This window comes from Dipodomys spectabilis, unplaced genomic scaffold (genome assembly GCF_019054845.1).
Source record: "Dipodomys spectabilis isolate Male_0828 unplaced genomic scaffold, ASM1905484v1 ptg000085l, whole genome shotgun sequence".
NCBI lineage: Eukaryota > Metazoa > Chordata > Mammalia > Rodentia > Heteromyidae > Dipodomys > Dipodomys spectabilis.
The window spans coordinates 4,193,289-4,207,903 of NW_024870762.1; the positions used below are offsets into that span (position 1 = coordinate 4,193,289).

Below are 14,615 nucleotides of genomic sequence, written 5' to 3' on the forward strand. Positions count from 1 at the left end.
CATGACCCTCTAGGCTTCCATTTCCTCCCTGGGCCGCCACAGCAGCTTGATGACCATGAGGGGGGGAAGCAGTAGTCTGCCCAGTGTGGAGGCACAAGGGCCTTCGTGGCATGGCTGGAACACAGTGGCAGGCCTGCATGGCATCCAAGGCCAGGCCAGGGTTGTGCAGAGCTGGGTCCCCAGGGACAGGGGCTTTGGCTCCTTCTAGGAGTTGCTATAAATGGATGTTTCTGACTAGCTGTGGCTGTCCCTCTAGTTACCAGAAATGCGTCTGCCTGGGAACAGGTCATTTGGCAAAGGCCAACAATGCCCAAGAGTCCTTGAGAGGTGGATCTCAGCTTCCACCCAGCCCACCGCTCCCTACCCCCAGGGCTGAGGGGACTGGGCACTGTCTCTTGGGGTTTTGCTCAAGGCTGACACTCTACCACGTGAATTACATCGCCACTTCTGGCTTTTCACTGGTTAACTGAAGTTAAGATTCTCATAGACTTTCCTGCCTAGGTTGGCTTTGAAGTGCAAGCCTCAGATCTCATTTTCCTGAGTAACTGGGATTCCAGGCATGAGCCACTGGTGCCTGGCTTTTCTCTTTTCCCTTTCCTGCTTTCTCCAAATTTACAAGTAGGCTCAGGTTTGCCATGCAATTGTATGGGAGGGTAGTCAGACTGAAGTCATGCCTGGCTGTGGGCTGTGAGACCCCTCCCCTCCTTCTCTACAGCCCCCAAGCCCCTTCCCTCTCTATCTATAGCCTCCTCAGTTTCTCTTAGCTTCTGGAACAGCCTCTGTGGCTGGCTTTGGGACTCCTCCTTAGGGCAGAGCTGTGGGAAGGCCTCTGAGGTCCCCAGCCTAGTGCCTCTCCTCAGCCTCAAGCCTCAGGCCTCCCCTCTCCCCCAGCCTCCCCCCAGCCATGCCAGTCTGCCCCATGTCAGCTCTGTATGGGACAGCAGATGCACAGGCAGACCCCCGCCCCCTACAGGGCACTTCCGGGACCTGCAAGACAGGAGGTGATAAGAAGCCCCATGTGGGAAAATGAATGGGCCAGGCTGAAGCTTTCAAAGTCAGGCAGCTGGCTGAGCCAGGGGCCTGCGCAAATAGATAGAGCCAGCCAACCATGGCCGGGGACCGGACTGAGGGTCAATTAGAGGGTTAATCATGCCCAGCGCTGCCCAGCCTGGCGCATCGTGGTCAGGAGTCCAGCGGAGGGAGAGGGTATTAATAACTTGGTGGTGATGGCACCACTGTGAGAATGTCCTCTCAGGACAAACAAAGAGGCGAGAGCCTCCCCTCGCAGCAGCGGCTCCTTGGCTCTTCCCTGAGACAAAGTCACGACAACTTTAGGGCTGCACCCCTCCCCCAGCCCAGCGTTCCAGCATTTGTGTAAGATAAGGGAAGCCCACCTTTTGGTGTGTGTGGGGGGGGGGAGTAAAGGAACAACAGAAGGGGGACAGGCCCACTTTTCAAGTAACAATAAAACCTGGCTTTCTCACAAACCAGAGCCGTAGAGGAAGTGGAACACTAGACAATGGAGCAATGTATTTACCAAGGGCTTTGCTCTGGGCGCAGGGTCAACTCCTCACAGCTCCTATCTCAATTCTGCTCCTGACTCCATGAGATGGGCATCATTATCATCCTGCTCTACAGATGGGGAAGTTGAGACCCAGAGAGGTTTAGTAACTTGCTCAAGGTCACACAGCAAGCATGCAATGGAGTTAGGATGGGAACAAGATGGTGTACCCCAACATAGAAATGTAAGATCCTGTAAGACAATGAGTGCCCCCAACAGCAGAGGTTCCACTGGCTTCTTGGGATTGGTGTGCCAAGAAGAGAGAAGTTAGAACACAGGCTCTGAACCCTAGACACATAGGGTTATGTGTGTATGTATTGAAAATATTTTAATATTTAAATCCAAAGATTAAAAAACTATTTAAATTCTTCCTCTTGCTCCTGCTCCATGGAGACAAATCCTGTAGCCAGTTTCTCATGACAGATTATTCCAGAAGAAATCGATGCACATTTATGGTCCTGTTTCAGGTCCAGTTGGAGCTGGAGACTGTGGATCTTTGGAACAAAGACTCCATAACACCCCTTCCTTACTCTTTCTTTGAAAAAAAAAAAAAAAAGTTTATGGCATTACTGGAGTTAAAACTCAGAGCCTCAAATGTGCTAGCTAGTTTTTGCTTTTAGTCTACTTTCAGGTAGTCTCTTGATTTTTGCCCCAGCTGCCCTGGAGCTGAGACCCTCCCATTTCTGCCTCTCATTGTAGCTGGGATTACAGGCATGCACCACCATGCCCTGCACGGTAGCCCTTCTTCCTCACATAATTTTTTCCTCCACTTTCCAGAGAGCCAGCCTCCAGGAGACACCTGTGCTGTGACAATAGTGAAGACCAAGAAGGAGAAGACAGAATACCAGCCAGCCTGCGTTGCCTGGCTGCGGCCGCTTCCAACCCTCTCCTTCCGCTCGAGGGATCCGAAGCACCATGGTCTTACAGGACAGCGTGGATGCTGGGGACACCAGGGTGGGTGTGCAGCTGGAGCCATTTCTGCACCAGGTCGGGGGACACATGAGCTTGATGAAATACGATGAGCACACGGTGTGCAAGCCCCTCATCTCCCGGGAGCAGAGGTTCTACGAATCCCTGCCGCTGGCCATGAAGCGCTTCACCCCACAGTACAAGGGTAAGTGGCGGCTGCCCTGCTCTTGGCCCCGCCCCTCCTGTCCTGAGGGCTGCCATGGAGACAAGGCCCCTCCCAGGTCTGCAGGGTGACTCCACTGGCTTCCCTTCCCAGTGGCTCAAGCCACCAGCCTTCCCCGAATTGAGACGGGATAAAAATGACATCCAGGGGCCCTTGGTCTTGAGAGGCCATTCTGGTCTGTGCCTTGGGAATGGGGGTGGGCGTCCTCATGGCTGGTTGTGTGACTGGGATTAAATATAGGCCAGGTTGAAGCCTCCAAACCCCCCTCTCCGGAGGCCCAGGTAGTATGGGAGGCTTGGGCTGGGATAGGGCATAGAGAAGCTGCATGTGACTTATTTGCATGCCCAGGGGCAGGCTGTCACTGTGGAGCGTATAGCTAGGAAACTTGGCACAGGTATAGTACATCCTGGAGCTGAGCATGAGCTGGGGTCTGGAGAGAAAGAGGCCTGTGCTGCCCCCTAGGATCGCAGGGCCATGTTTGGTCCACACCGAGCCTTGTAGTCACAGAGCTGATGGCCAGGCAGCCAGCCCAGCTAGGCAAACACTCAGAAAAGGCCTCCTTACAGGGTCTTTGGTATCATGACTGTGGGCTGCAGTACTGCTGTCAAAGGGGGAAAGTTCAGGAGGCAATAATGACACTCACTTGGGAGCCTACTTGCATACCAGTGGCAACCAGTAAGATAACTGGGAAGTCAGGAGTGGTACCTCACACCTGTCATCCCAGAGGTAGAGATCTGGAGGATGTAGTTCTAGGCCAGGTTAGGCAAAAAGCTAGCAAGAACCCCATTTTAACTAACAAGCACCCACCCACATTAGCATTTCTCCAATCTAGGGTGGACCAGTTTTACCAGGATCACATAGGAGGTGCGCTCCAGGTTCCCAGGCCCACATCAAACATGCAAATCAAGATCCTGGGGTGTCCCAGGGCAGGGGCTCAGGTATCCAATTGAGAAGCAATGCTCAGGGGTGACCAGGGCTTTGAGACCCAGAATTGCTTCCAAGTACCATTTCCCACATTACTACATCCCCAAGGATGTCAGCCGGACGTCTAGAATGTTCTTCAGAGTGAGACAAGCCAGCATCTCACCCTGGGAAACACGGCTGCCTGTGAAGGCCCCCTCTCACCTGGCCGGCCTTCCTTGGTATGCCAAGGCCTCAGGCCAGTGTTGCCCGACTGGCTGCGGGTCACTGCTCATCTGCTGAGAGCACTCACTGGAATGAATGTCTGTCCTTTTGCAACCAAACTCAATGAGCAAAGGGGTGGCAGGCCCTGGCACGGGGCAGACGACTGCTAGAAGCATTTCACGCTTGTCTGGCACAGCTCCAGAGCTGAGAAAGACCTCCGGGACTGCCACAGGCGAAGTCGGGGAGGAAGAAAGGCCACGCTGGTGTGCAAGACCACACCGGTGCCTCTACCTACCTCATGCCCCAAACCAACCCTCTGGTGGGGTGACAGGGCACCCCGGACCATGATCGATCGTCGCCTGTCTCTCCCTGGTGTCCCAATTTACATCGGCCATCCTGGGAATATAACCTTGGGGCTCTGCTACTTCAATAAATTTAGAGGTTCTCCAACTTTAAGAATCCTTAAGTCAAATGCGCTAAAAGCCTCTGACCCAGCAAGCATCCTAGCCTAGCAAGGCAGTGCACTGTAGCATCTGGATTGTTCACACCCACGCCCTGAGAAGGGGATGGAGCCACATAGCACTAGCCCCAGAAAAGGTCAAAGCAGAAAAGTCCAAGGACACCTGCTGTGTGCTTCCTGCTCTCCCACAGCCACCGTGTGGAGAGATCAGGAGGCCACGCAGCCCAGGCGGGGACTGCCTGTACCTTGAGTCTGGAGTCAGAGCCAAATCGACTCAGGTGGTTTCTAAACACATGGAGGAGGGGCCAGGCCCTTGGCGGAGACTGGGGACTGACTGCCCACTGTGCCTGGGGGTGGCCAGGCGGCTCCCAGGCATGGCGTTTGATGAAGCAAAAATGGTGGTCCCCTTACTCACTGGGACATCACCCAGGAAGTCCTGAGGTCCAAGAAGCAAAATGCACACTAGGAGACACTAGAAAAAACGCCCAGAACCAAGCAGCACCCTCTTGTTGGTCCTCCGATGCCTGGAGTAGAGTGAGAGGGCCGGAGCTAAGGACAAGATGAAGATGAGGAAGGTCTCAGGGCTCCCGGGCTCTATGGCTCCTAAATGCTTCTCACAAGAGCCTCACAAACTTCAGAAGCAGGTTTATTATCCCTCCTAGATGAGAACCCAAGGCACAGGGAGGCTGGCTGGCTCACCTAGGGACACACAGCACTGAGAGGCATAACTAGAGCCTGTGGGCTCTTGACCACAGAGGCCCACTCCACCTAGCTAGACTGTTCCTAACACAGTTGAGTCCAAGTGTGGGCTCAGGGGGTCCTCTAGGCTGAGAGAGGGGACACGACTTATCCAGGGTCACTCAGCCAGTGACCTTGTGTTGGGGGTCTCAAGTACCCACATGGCTGTTGCAAGCATCACTCATTGCATTTTCTCCTTGATTTCAACACCCCTCAGAGGGAAGACCGTTTTCTGAAGTGGCTGCCACTGAGTGCATCCTCTACTTCTCATAGCTGGGCCCCCCAACAGCGATCAGGGAGAGCCTTGGCAGGTGGGTGTCCTGAAGGGCGGCCTCCTGTGTAGACGCTCAGGCTCGGCTGTCTTAGGGCCACATCCCTCATCTCCCCTGCTGCTGTGGGCCTTGGGTGAATGAGGACATACACTCAGGTCCAGTTGGCTGATGGTTTGGCCAGATTAATATTACAGGCAGTGGCGAGTAAATGTTCTCATAAGCTTAAAAATAAACACATGATAGAATATTCACCGAGGCTAAGCCAAATCAAAATTGCTGAGATGCTGTGGGCATGCCAATGGTGGCAGTAAGCGCTCTTGTCTGCCCAGCTGGAGTGGACCCAGGCAGAGGTGTATGGGGAGAGCTGGTAGGCAGGCAGGCAGGGAGTTCTGCCTGGCCCTGAGAGCTCTTGGTCAGCGGCTGCAGCAGAGCCCGGGGAGCCTGTGGGTCTCTGAGGCCTAATCTCCACCGACACACAGGGTGAGCTGAAGCCAGGTGGGCAGGCAGGATCCTGATTGAAAGAACAAGCAACAAGGAGTCTGGGATCTTCTGGTGTGTTCTCTCAAGGGCAGGAAGCTCAGGACTATTTACAAGGGGGCTTTCTGCAGTGGGGTGGCTTTGGAGAGGACTGAGCTGAGCCCCAGAGGGCAGAGGGGTGAGACAGAGGAGGGGAGGGAAGGATGGAAAGAGAAAGGCAGCTAGGAGACGGAAGTGTGCAGCAAGATGGAGAGGGGAGAGGCTGGGACACAGAGCTAGCAGTGTGGCTCTGACAATATGAGCAATGAAAATGACTTTTGAATTTTATTGGTTTGAGTTGTTTGCACCTCCGCTCATCTCCATTTACGCAGGCACTCAGAACGGATGTGATCAGACAGGAGCTGGGGCCTGCAGCAGCCTGTGAAGGTCACATTTCTTGTCCCTCTTAGGAGGCCTCCCGGGGCCTGCACTCCCCAGGACAGGCAGGCCTGTCACCATAGCCCCTCAAGCGGAAAAGGCCAGCGGGTACCAGATGCCAGCATGAACTTTACAGGACCCCAAAGGGCTCTGCTCTTGACTGGTGCACCTTTCTGCCCCTCATGTCCTCCCAGGCAGTTGGAAGGCCCCAAGCACCCCAAGGACAAGAGGCCTCTGTGCCCTCGTCACAAAGGGAGGGATGGGCTCTGGGCACCTAGTGTTGGCTTCAAGAAGGTCAGTTTTCCTGACAACAAGCACCGTGACCTTCCTACCCACAGACATAGCACCTGACGGCTCTGTCCTGGGGGGAGGGGGAGGAGTGGAATTGTGACTTCCCTGTCCCTCCTGTGGAACAGAGTGACCACAACCAGTGTGACTAGGGACCCCATAGGAGTGGTCCTCATGCATGGGTGGGTCAATACTGACCGGCAGCTCCATAAGAGTCCTTGGCTCTGTGTAACTGCCTATTCCCTCTCCCATGCCCCCTTTGGTGTGGGCTGCTCAAGGTCCATCCTTTCCCAGCTGTGCAACCTTGGCTCTCCAGTCTCCTAGGGACTCATGTGTACCACAGCGTACCAATATGTGGCCTGCCCAGGGCCACACATGGTAGGCATGATGATTATGCTCACTGGTTTGCTTTGGATTTTGTGCTGGTACTAGGGCTTGAACTCAGAGCCTGGGCATTGTTCTTTAGCTTTCTTGTTCGAGGCTGGTATTTAACCACTTGAGCCACAGCGTCACTTCCGGCTTGTTTGCTGGTTAATTGGAGATAAAAAGTCTCATGGACTTTTCCTGCCCAGGCTGAATTCAAACCATGATCCTCAGATCTCAGCCTCCTGAGTAACTAAGATTACAGGTGTGCCTGGGTGTGATCGGTGTTGTGGGGATGTCCCCAACCTGCCGTCAGCCCCCTGTTCTCATGTACAGAACACAGGTGGGCTTGGCCCAGGATGAATGCTGGTGTCATGTCAGCTGTACAATGCCTGGCGGCTTTGGAGAAGAATTACTGCTCCTGTCACAATTACTTCACAGGACATAGGAGCCTGGGATGAGCTGAGGAAAAACAGAGAACTGAATGTCCCTCCCAGGCCACAAAATTAGGGCACTGGGAATCCGAGAGGGCAGGCCCGGCCCAGGGAGACCGCTGAGCTAGGCAGACAGCTCTGGATTCAGCATCATGCTGAACTGCAGAGCAGCCCTGGAAGCGAGGGTCTGCATGAAGCAGCCTGGCGACCAGGCAGGGCAATCAACAGCCTTTGCTGCCTGCTTGGCACAAAGCACCACTTACACTGGGAAGGTGGCCAAGTGGCCAGGGGAGGAAATGAAGAGCGCAGAGCACATACCAACACACCGCCCCTCACCCCCCAGTCAGGGTCCCAGCAGTCATGAACAGTTCATTCAAGAGAATTTCTCCAAGGGTCTATTTGCAGAAGTATATACAGGATGAAGCCAACAGCCGGGAACAGCACACTCAGGGAGGACAGCACTAGAAACTGCAGCCCCCCCAGGCCCAGAGGCAGGGAACAGGGTCATGGACCCAGCAAGAATGGAGGCTCTAGGGAAACCCAGAGGCACGTGACACGAGCCCACCATGATGATTTAGGGAGGAAGTGTGGAATAAGTACCCAGCCTTCCTCTTCCTCCTCCCCTCCCACAAAACAGGCAGGGCTGTTGGTGCAGGGGGCACACAGAGCTCTGCCTTCCCTGCAGGACAGCTGCACCCCCCCCCTTTAGAGCCCATCAGAGAGAGAGCTCCACTGGGGGGAGGACCCCCACAGCATGAATGTGCTGCCATAGCCAAGAGAATACCAAGCAGCATGCGTGTTAAATCTGTTTCCCGGGCTCTTCACCCACATGGCCACAGCTCTTCTGCCTTGATTATCAACTGCGGCGACAGGGGGGAACCACAAGTTGAGGACACACCCCAAGTCTTAGTTTCCTCAAAGACCACCAAAAAGCTTTAAGTGCTGTTGTGTCTAACCAAAGACTGAGGTATCAGTGTGAAAGGCATGGATGGAGAGGGACAGACAGTCCTAGGCCCAAAAGGCTGCTGGAGGAAGGCCACAGATGAGGACATATGGGAGAGAAAAGGGGAAGGAAGGAAGCTCCCCTTAGCTGCCGCCCCCTGGAGGTGGGGAGGTGCCTTTGCAGAGAACCAGCTCTGACGGGGAGGGTGGGATGGTGTCTATGTGGAGAGGAACTCTAATTTGGGAACAAAAGGCATAGAAGTTCATTGTTTAAAGTAGGAAGAAGTAGAGAAATAGGAACAGCCATAAGTATGGATGAAGATGATCCAAGGCTCTTCTCTGCACATTCAGGAACAGAATGGGGTTCAGCAAAACTGGGCTGGTTCCCTAGCTCTTCCTTGAGGGAAGAGTTGGGGAAAGAGGAAGGTCACTTATGGCCCACGTCCACTGAGAAGACACCGTATGCTTTCTCCTGCCCACCCTGTGTGTCCTGCAGGTACCATCACAGTCCACCTCCAGAGAGACAACAGGGGCCACCTCAGCCTGGTGGCCCTCCCTCTGAAGGAGAACCAGGAGTCCTTCAAAGTCTCCCCGGAGTCAGCAGCAGTGGCCATCTGGCAGACGCTTCAGCAGACCACCAGCAGTGGCAGTGCCCGACCCCTGGCCCAGCTGAGACAGTCCCTCAAGGAGAGGTGAAGACCGCTGTGAGGGTGACAGGAAGCTGGGCGCCTGGCCCTCAGCAGGGATTAGTGCCGTCCCCACCTGTGCCCAAGGGCAACCACTCCACATTGGGGTTGGTGTGGAGAAAATGAGAAACTCAGACAAAGGCACTGCCTGGAATAACCCATATGGCCAAAGAAAGGAACTCTTCTCTCACAGGCTTCTAGGCGGGGATTACTATGTATTTATCTCAAAAGCTGACGCATACACTAAGTGCTATACAGAGCAGGTATTTGGTCCTTGTTTAATTAAATACCTGTTTCATGGAGACCAGGAAATGTCTCTGGGGGATAATGTATGGAACAGAAAGCCAAGAATCGTTTTTAGAAAGGAAGCACGGCTAATTTCTCTTCGAAGTCAGCTCCTGCTTAGTGGTACTGAAGAGACAAGGAGAGAGGTCCATGTGGCATTTGGTGGGTCTCTGGAGCTGCAAGAGACCCTGGGTGCCTGAGGTCCTTGGAGAAGTCTCCATAGCCCACCAGAATGGCAGTTGACCTTTCTCATAGGAAGAGATCTTTAGGGACTGTTAGAGCATTTATGGGAAACCAAAAAGAGCTAAGATGACAATATCACCCTTCCCTAAGGAACACAGGCCTAATTAAGTTCTTGGCTGAGCATTCAACAGTAGCACCCTACTTCCATTTGTATGTGTGTGTGTGTGTGTGTGTGTGTGTGTGTGTGTGTGTGTGTGTGTGTGTGTGTGTGTGTGTGTGTGAAAGATGCAGAAAGGGGAGGAGAATGAGGGTAGGTCAAGGATAGGGTAAGTCACCCCACTCCCTGGGGCATTTTGAAAGCTCTGGACATAATGGCAGGGCAGATATCAGATTCCAGGTTGCCCCCTCCCCCACATTTCATCACTGCAATAGCAGGATTGTTAACAACCCAGATCGTTTACAAGTGTACTTACGTCACCCCACTCCTCTGAGGGGTGGCATGCCTAAGGAGTTATCTGGGGCTTGGAGAGGGCCACTGTGAAGGCAAGGTGGCACTCGAGCCCCTGCCGTGTCTCTGCTGCCTGTGCAGCAGCTGGGACAGCCTTCTCAGAAAGCGTTCCAGAGGGCAGGCGCAGGCAGCATACGAGTCCTTCCCTGATCACCGCCTGTGCTTCCTTTACCTCCAGCCCAACCAATGCGCTCCTGAGGTCCGAGTTCCACTTCAACGCCCAAGTCTCCTCCATGGTGGAAGACCCTAAGGGGAACCAGGTGGAGAAGAGGAGGAATGTTAACCCATGGGCCCTGCACTGCCATGAGGCCCACCTGACCCGCCTGTGCTCTGAATACCCGGAGGACAAGAGGCACCGTATCCTTGTCCTCCCCACCACACACGGATGGGCAAGAAGACTTGCAGGAGCAGTGACGGGAGAGGGGGGAGAGGGCAGGGGGGGGGGGGGGGAGGAGGGAGAAGAGTCAGTGTCAGACCAGAGACAGAAACAGATCAGACAGAGACACTTGAGGAAAAAGAGTGAGAAGGTAAGACACACACGCACACACACACACACACACACACACACACACACACACACACAGATCATCTTGTCTTCAGTGAGCAAAATTCAAGTTTGAAATAACCCCTTGCTACCACCAGGCTCCTGCCTACAAAGCGGAGGCTGGCACCACAGTACGAAGACACATGTGCAACCCTAATCCCTAAGAAGCTTTTGCAAGATAATTACTCTGCTGAAATTAATATTCCTGCAACTCATCTCCAAAGCGAACATCAACTCGCTTCTCCCAAAAGGTATTGCCCATTCAGTGACTGGAGATTTTTAGCCTTCTGATTTTCTGCCATAAAATGTAAATTGGGCATGGCCTGCCAGGGATTTCACGCCTGCATTTAAATTTCAACCTCACAGCAAAATGGGAAAGGGAGAAAAGCTCACAGACTCATAGACTCCCCCTAAATGAATGGACTTATTAAAGCAGTCTGCAAGCTAATACCTTGTATTCTTAATAGCCTAACTGTAAGGAAGGAAGGGGAGGAAAGAAGTCCTGGCTGGGAGCCTCTGGGCCGTTTTGGAGGCTGCTGCCTGCCTCCAGAGGGGTAGCAGCCCTGCTGCCCTCAGAGCCTTCCTTAACTTGATGTGATAAGGGTTCTTGTTACTGGAAAATGTGGTGTCACAGTACACACATCCCTGCATCCTGGACCTGAAGATGGGAACCCGGCAGCATGGGGATGATGTGTCAGAGGAGAAGAAGGCCCGCCACATGAGGAAGTGTGCGCAGAGCACCTCAGCCTGCCTGGGAGTGCGCATCTGCGGCATGCAGGTAGGTGCAAAGGGCCCACTGCAGAGGTAAAGGTCCTGGCATGCGCTGTGGAAGGCAAACAGGTCTCCCAACACCCCCCCCCCCCCCCCGCCACCTTGCGGAGACCAGCAGAGGAGGCCAGAGACCACTGTGTGTGTGTGTGTGTGTGTGTGTGTGTGTGTGTGTGTGTGTGTGTGTGTGTGTGTGGTGTGTGTGGTGTGTGTGTGTGTGTGTGTGTGTGTATACCAGTCCTGAGGATTGAAGTCTTGGCCTGGGCACTGTTCCTGAGCTATTATGTTCAAGGCAAGTGCTCCACCACTTGAGCCACAGCTCTACTTCCAGCTTTTTGATGGTTAATTGAATATGAGTCTCATGGATTTTTCTTACCCAGGCTAGCATTGAGCCATGATCCTCAGATCTCAGCCTCCTAAGGAGCTAGGATTACAGGCATGAGTCATCGGTGCCTAGTGTTAGAGACCACTTTTTCATCAAAGAACTGCATCTTTCCATTTATGACACACTGGAGGTTTTGGTTTTGTTTTTTCAGTGCTGGGAACAGAACCCAGGGTGCTGTGTATGCTAGGCAAGTGCTTTACCACTGAGCTACTACAGTCCACATGCTGGGTTGTTGTTTTTATTTTTAAGTGCTTGCTTTGGGATAATGGTGTCAATGCCCACATGTTCTGTTTTGTTTTTAAACTGAGCCTCACAGTGTTTGGCAGCTGAAACTTTCCACAGTGGTCCCCTGGGTCCTGCCCATGTGGCAGGAGACCTTTGAAGACAGTGTGTGGGCAGGGGCTGGAGAAGAACTAAGAGAAGGTGCACTCCACGCCCTCCAAATCCTGCATCTTCTTATATGATGAAGCTGTCTTCAGATGCTATATGACAGCCTACTCCTTGAATTCCTATTAGCCATTTCCTCTTCATTCTGCTTTTCTGTGGCTCTTTATTTTGAACACAGGGCCTGGGCACTCCTCCTTAGCTTTTTTTTTTTTATTCAAGACTAGCACTCTACTACTTGAGCCACATCTCTACTTCTGGCTTTTGGGTGGTTAATTGGAGATAACAAGTTTCATGGACTTCTCTACCCAGGCTGGCTTTGAACCAGGATCCTTAGATCTCAACCTCCTGAGTAGCTAGGATTACAGGTGTGAGCCCACAGTGCCTAGCTTTCCACTGTTCTTTGCTGGCTGAACCCAGGGAAAGGGAGTTAATTTCCTTACTGCCCAGATCCCAAGCCTTTTTTTTTGGCTTTGTCCCTGAGCCTCTGTGCTCAAGGCTACTGCTCTACCACTTGCGCTACTACGGCACCACTTTCGGCTTTTTCTGATTGGTTTATTGGAGATAAGAGTCTCATAGACTTCCCTACCTGGGCTGGCTTTGAACCCTGATCCTTAGATCTCAGCATCCTGAATAGCTAGGATTATAGGCATGAGCCACCAGTGCCCAGCTTCGATGCCTCTTTATCGTTGCACTTACAAGGTTGTGGCAGGGCTGCAGGGGACTAGAGGGGGAACATACTTTCTCTACTCCTTCCCTCTTACCGTCTGTCTGCTTTGATGGTAAGCGTTATAGCTTTCCTTAATTGAAACTGCCACCCCTTGAAGCTGGAAGTCGAGTCTATAAATTCATCGCACAGATGTCTCTGGGAAGGCTTGGAATGCAGTTCTCAAGAGAATAGAGTGTGATGATTTGTGGTGTAAATGGAATCTCTCTCGACCTCAACCCTTCTGAAATTGATCTGATTTATTTAGAAAGTGATGCCTGTCATATATTTATGATGACTAATTCACCAGCCCATCTCCAACCCTGCAAAGGCAACACTAAGACTATCATAACTTTCTGGGTTGCTTTTTTTTTAACTCTGTTTTTCAATAAACATAGCATGTAATAAAAGCAAGGAAAGAACAGAGAAAGTCCTAGCCAGGTGTGTGGCCCTGCCGACTTAATCCACCTTTCCCTAGGTCATGCCAGACATGGGCCTTAGTTCAAACTCTGCTTTTGCCAACTAAAAAGCATGATGTGGCTGCTATGCTTCCCCCCACCATCAGCATCTCTCTTCCATCTGCTCCCTTCTGGAGGCCAAGACATGACAGGGGTGGGGAGGGGAGACAGTGCCAAGGAGAGGAGCCACCCTCCTTCCTTCAGAGAGGCTGGGGACTTCCTTCCTCTTCACCCCCCTCCCCACAGCTGCACTGGCTGCCTACAAACTTTATCCACATCTCATCCTGCCAGGCCCTTTATCTCCAAACAATTCACACACCCCTATGCCCCAAGACCCACTGCTGCTGCCCTAAAATCCCCCAAGAAAGGACTTTATAAACTTTATTGGGGGGGAAAACTGTAATCTAGCTGGTTTTCTAAGGCCTTTGGCTGTGGGTTCAGATTCTTACTGATGCTTTCTAGCTTGAGTTTGCTAATATCTGAATTGATAAGGCCCAGAAACCAGGACTTAAATCATGGTTTGGGGGTTTGCACTGGTAATCCGTAAGAGAGGAGATTCAAATCTCTGCCTTAGGATGGTAGGTAACCTCTGTAGAGCAAAGGGTCGCTTTTATAGGGCAAAGTGTCTTTGGACCTTGGATTACTTTTAAAGATCCACACAGAGAGTGCTTTAAAATGTACAGCCACGCTGGGGCATGATGGAAGATCGTCCTCTACTTGCCTCAGCCGCTCTTGCCCTGCGTCTACTGGAAATCGGCTCATATATTATGATGTGATGTTGCAATTGTAGCGGTGACAATTCTTTATACTTTCTCTTTCTTCTTTTTAACGTAAGGTTTATCAAACTGATAAGAAGCACTTTCTCTGCAAAGACAAGTACTATGGGAGGAAACTCTCCGTGGATGGGTTCAGACAAGCCCTCCATCAGTTCCTGCATGATGGGACCCGTCTTCGCAGAGAGCTCCTGGAGCCCATACTGTGCAGGCTCCGGGCACTCCTCTCGGTCATCCAGAGCCAGATCTCCTACCGCTTCTACTCCAGCTCCCTCCTCCTCATCTATGATGGGCAGGAACCACTGGAAAGAACCAGGGACCACATGCATCCCCAGGAAGCCTTGCAGCTGGCTGATGGAAGTGCTTCTGAAGGTCTGGCCAAAGTTGATATCCGAATGATCGACTTTGCTCACACGACCTACAAGGGCTCCTGGAAAGAGCACACCACCTATGACGGACCAGATACTGGTTTTATTTTTGGCCTGGAAAACCTTATTGGAATCCTGCAGGCGATCCAAGGAGACTGAAATTTGTTAGGACTATCTGGAATTTTCTAGGCTACAGAGTTTGAAAAGGGACCCATTAGAAGTTGTGGTCGTCTAGATACTCCTTAGATGTAATAATCAGGAAGTTATTAGGAAGTCCACTCTGGAGACAATCTTACACATCATGGCATCTCTGTAATGCTGTCTGTCTGAGAATGTACAGCTCGATAAAGTGGCATCA

At 52.3% G+C, this 14,615-nt stretch overlaps 1 protein-coding gene across 1 annotated transcript; it reads left to right on the forward strand.

The window, feature by feature from the left end:
• The first annotated feature begins 2,404 nt into the window (after nucleotides 1-2,404).
• Ip6k3 (inositol hexakisphosphate kinase 3) lies at nucleotides 2,405-14,615 on the forward strand. The gene is made up of 5 exons (XM_042684371.1): nucleotides 2,405-2,675; nucleotides 8,706-8,901; nucleotides 10,050-10,228; nucleotides 11,018-11,193; nucleotides 13,952-14,615. Exons 1-5 carry the CDS (start codon nucleotides 2,477-2,479, stop codon nucleotides 14,414-14,416), a joined length of 1,215 nt encoding a protein of 404 aa, XP_042540305.1. The 5' UTR covers nucleotides 2,405-2,476; the 3' UTR covers nucleotides 14,417-14,615.

What these genes read in the sequence shown, in the direction of transcription:
- Ip6k3 (XM_042684371.1), top strand. Translation starts at nt 2,477, where the DNA reads ATGGTCTTACAGGACAGCGTGGATGCTGGGGACACCAGGGTGGGTGTG. An exon ending in AGACAGTCCCTCAAGGAGAG is followed by an intron (nt 8,902 to 10,049) that starts GTGAAGACCGCT and finishes CTTTACCTCCAG; the next exon opens with CCCAACCAATGCGCTCCTGA. An exon ending in TGCGCATCTGCGGCATGCAG is followed by an intron (nt 11,194 to 13,951) that starts GTAGGTGCAAAG and finishes TTTTAACGTAAG; the next exon opens with GTTTATCAAACTGATAAGAA.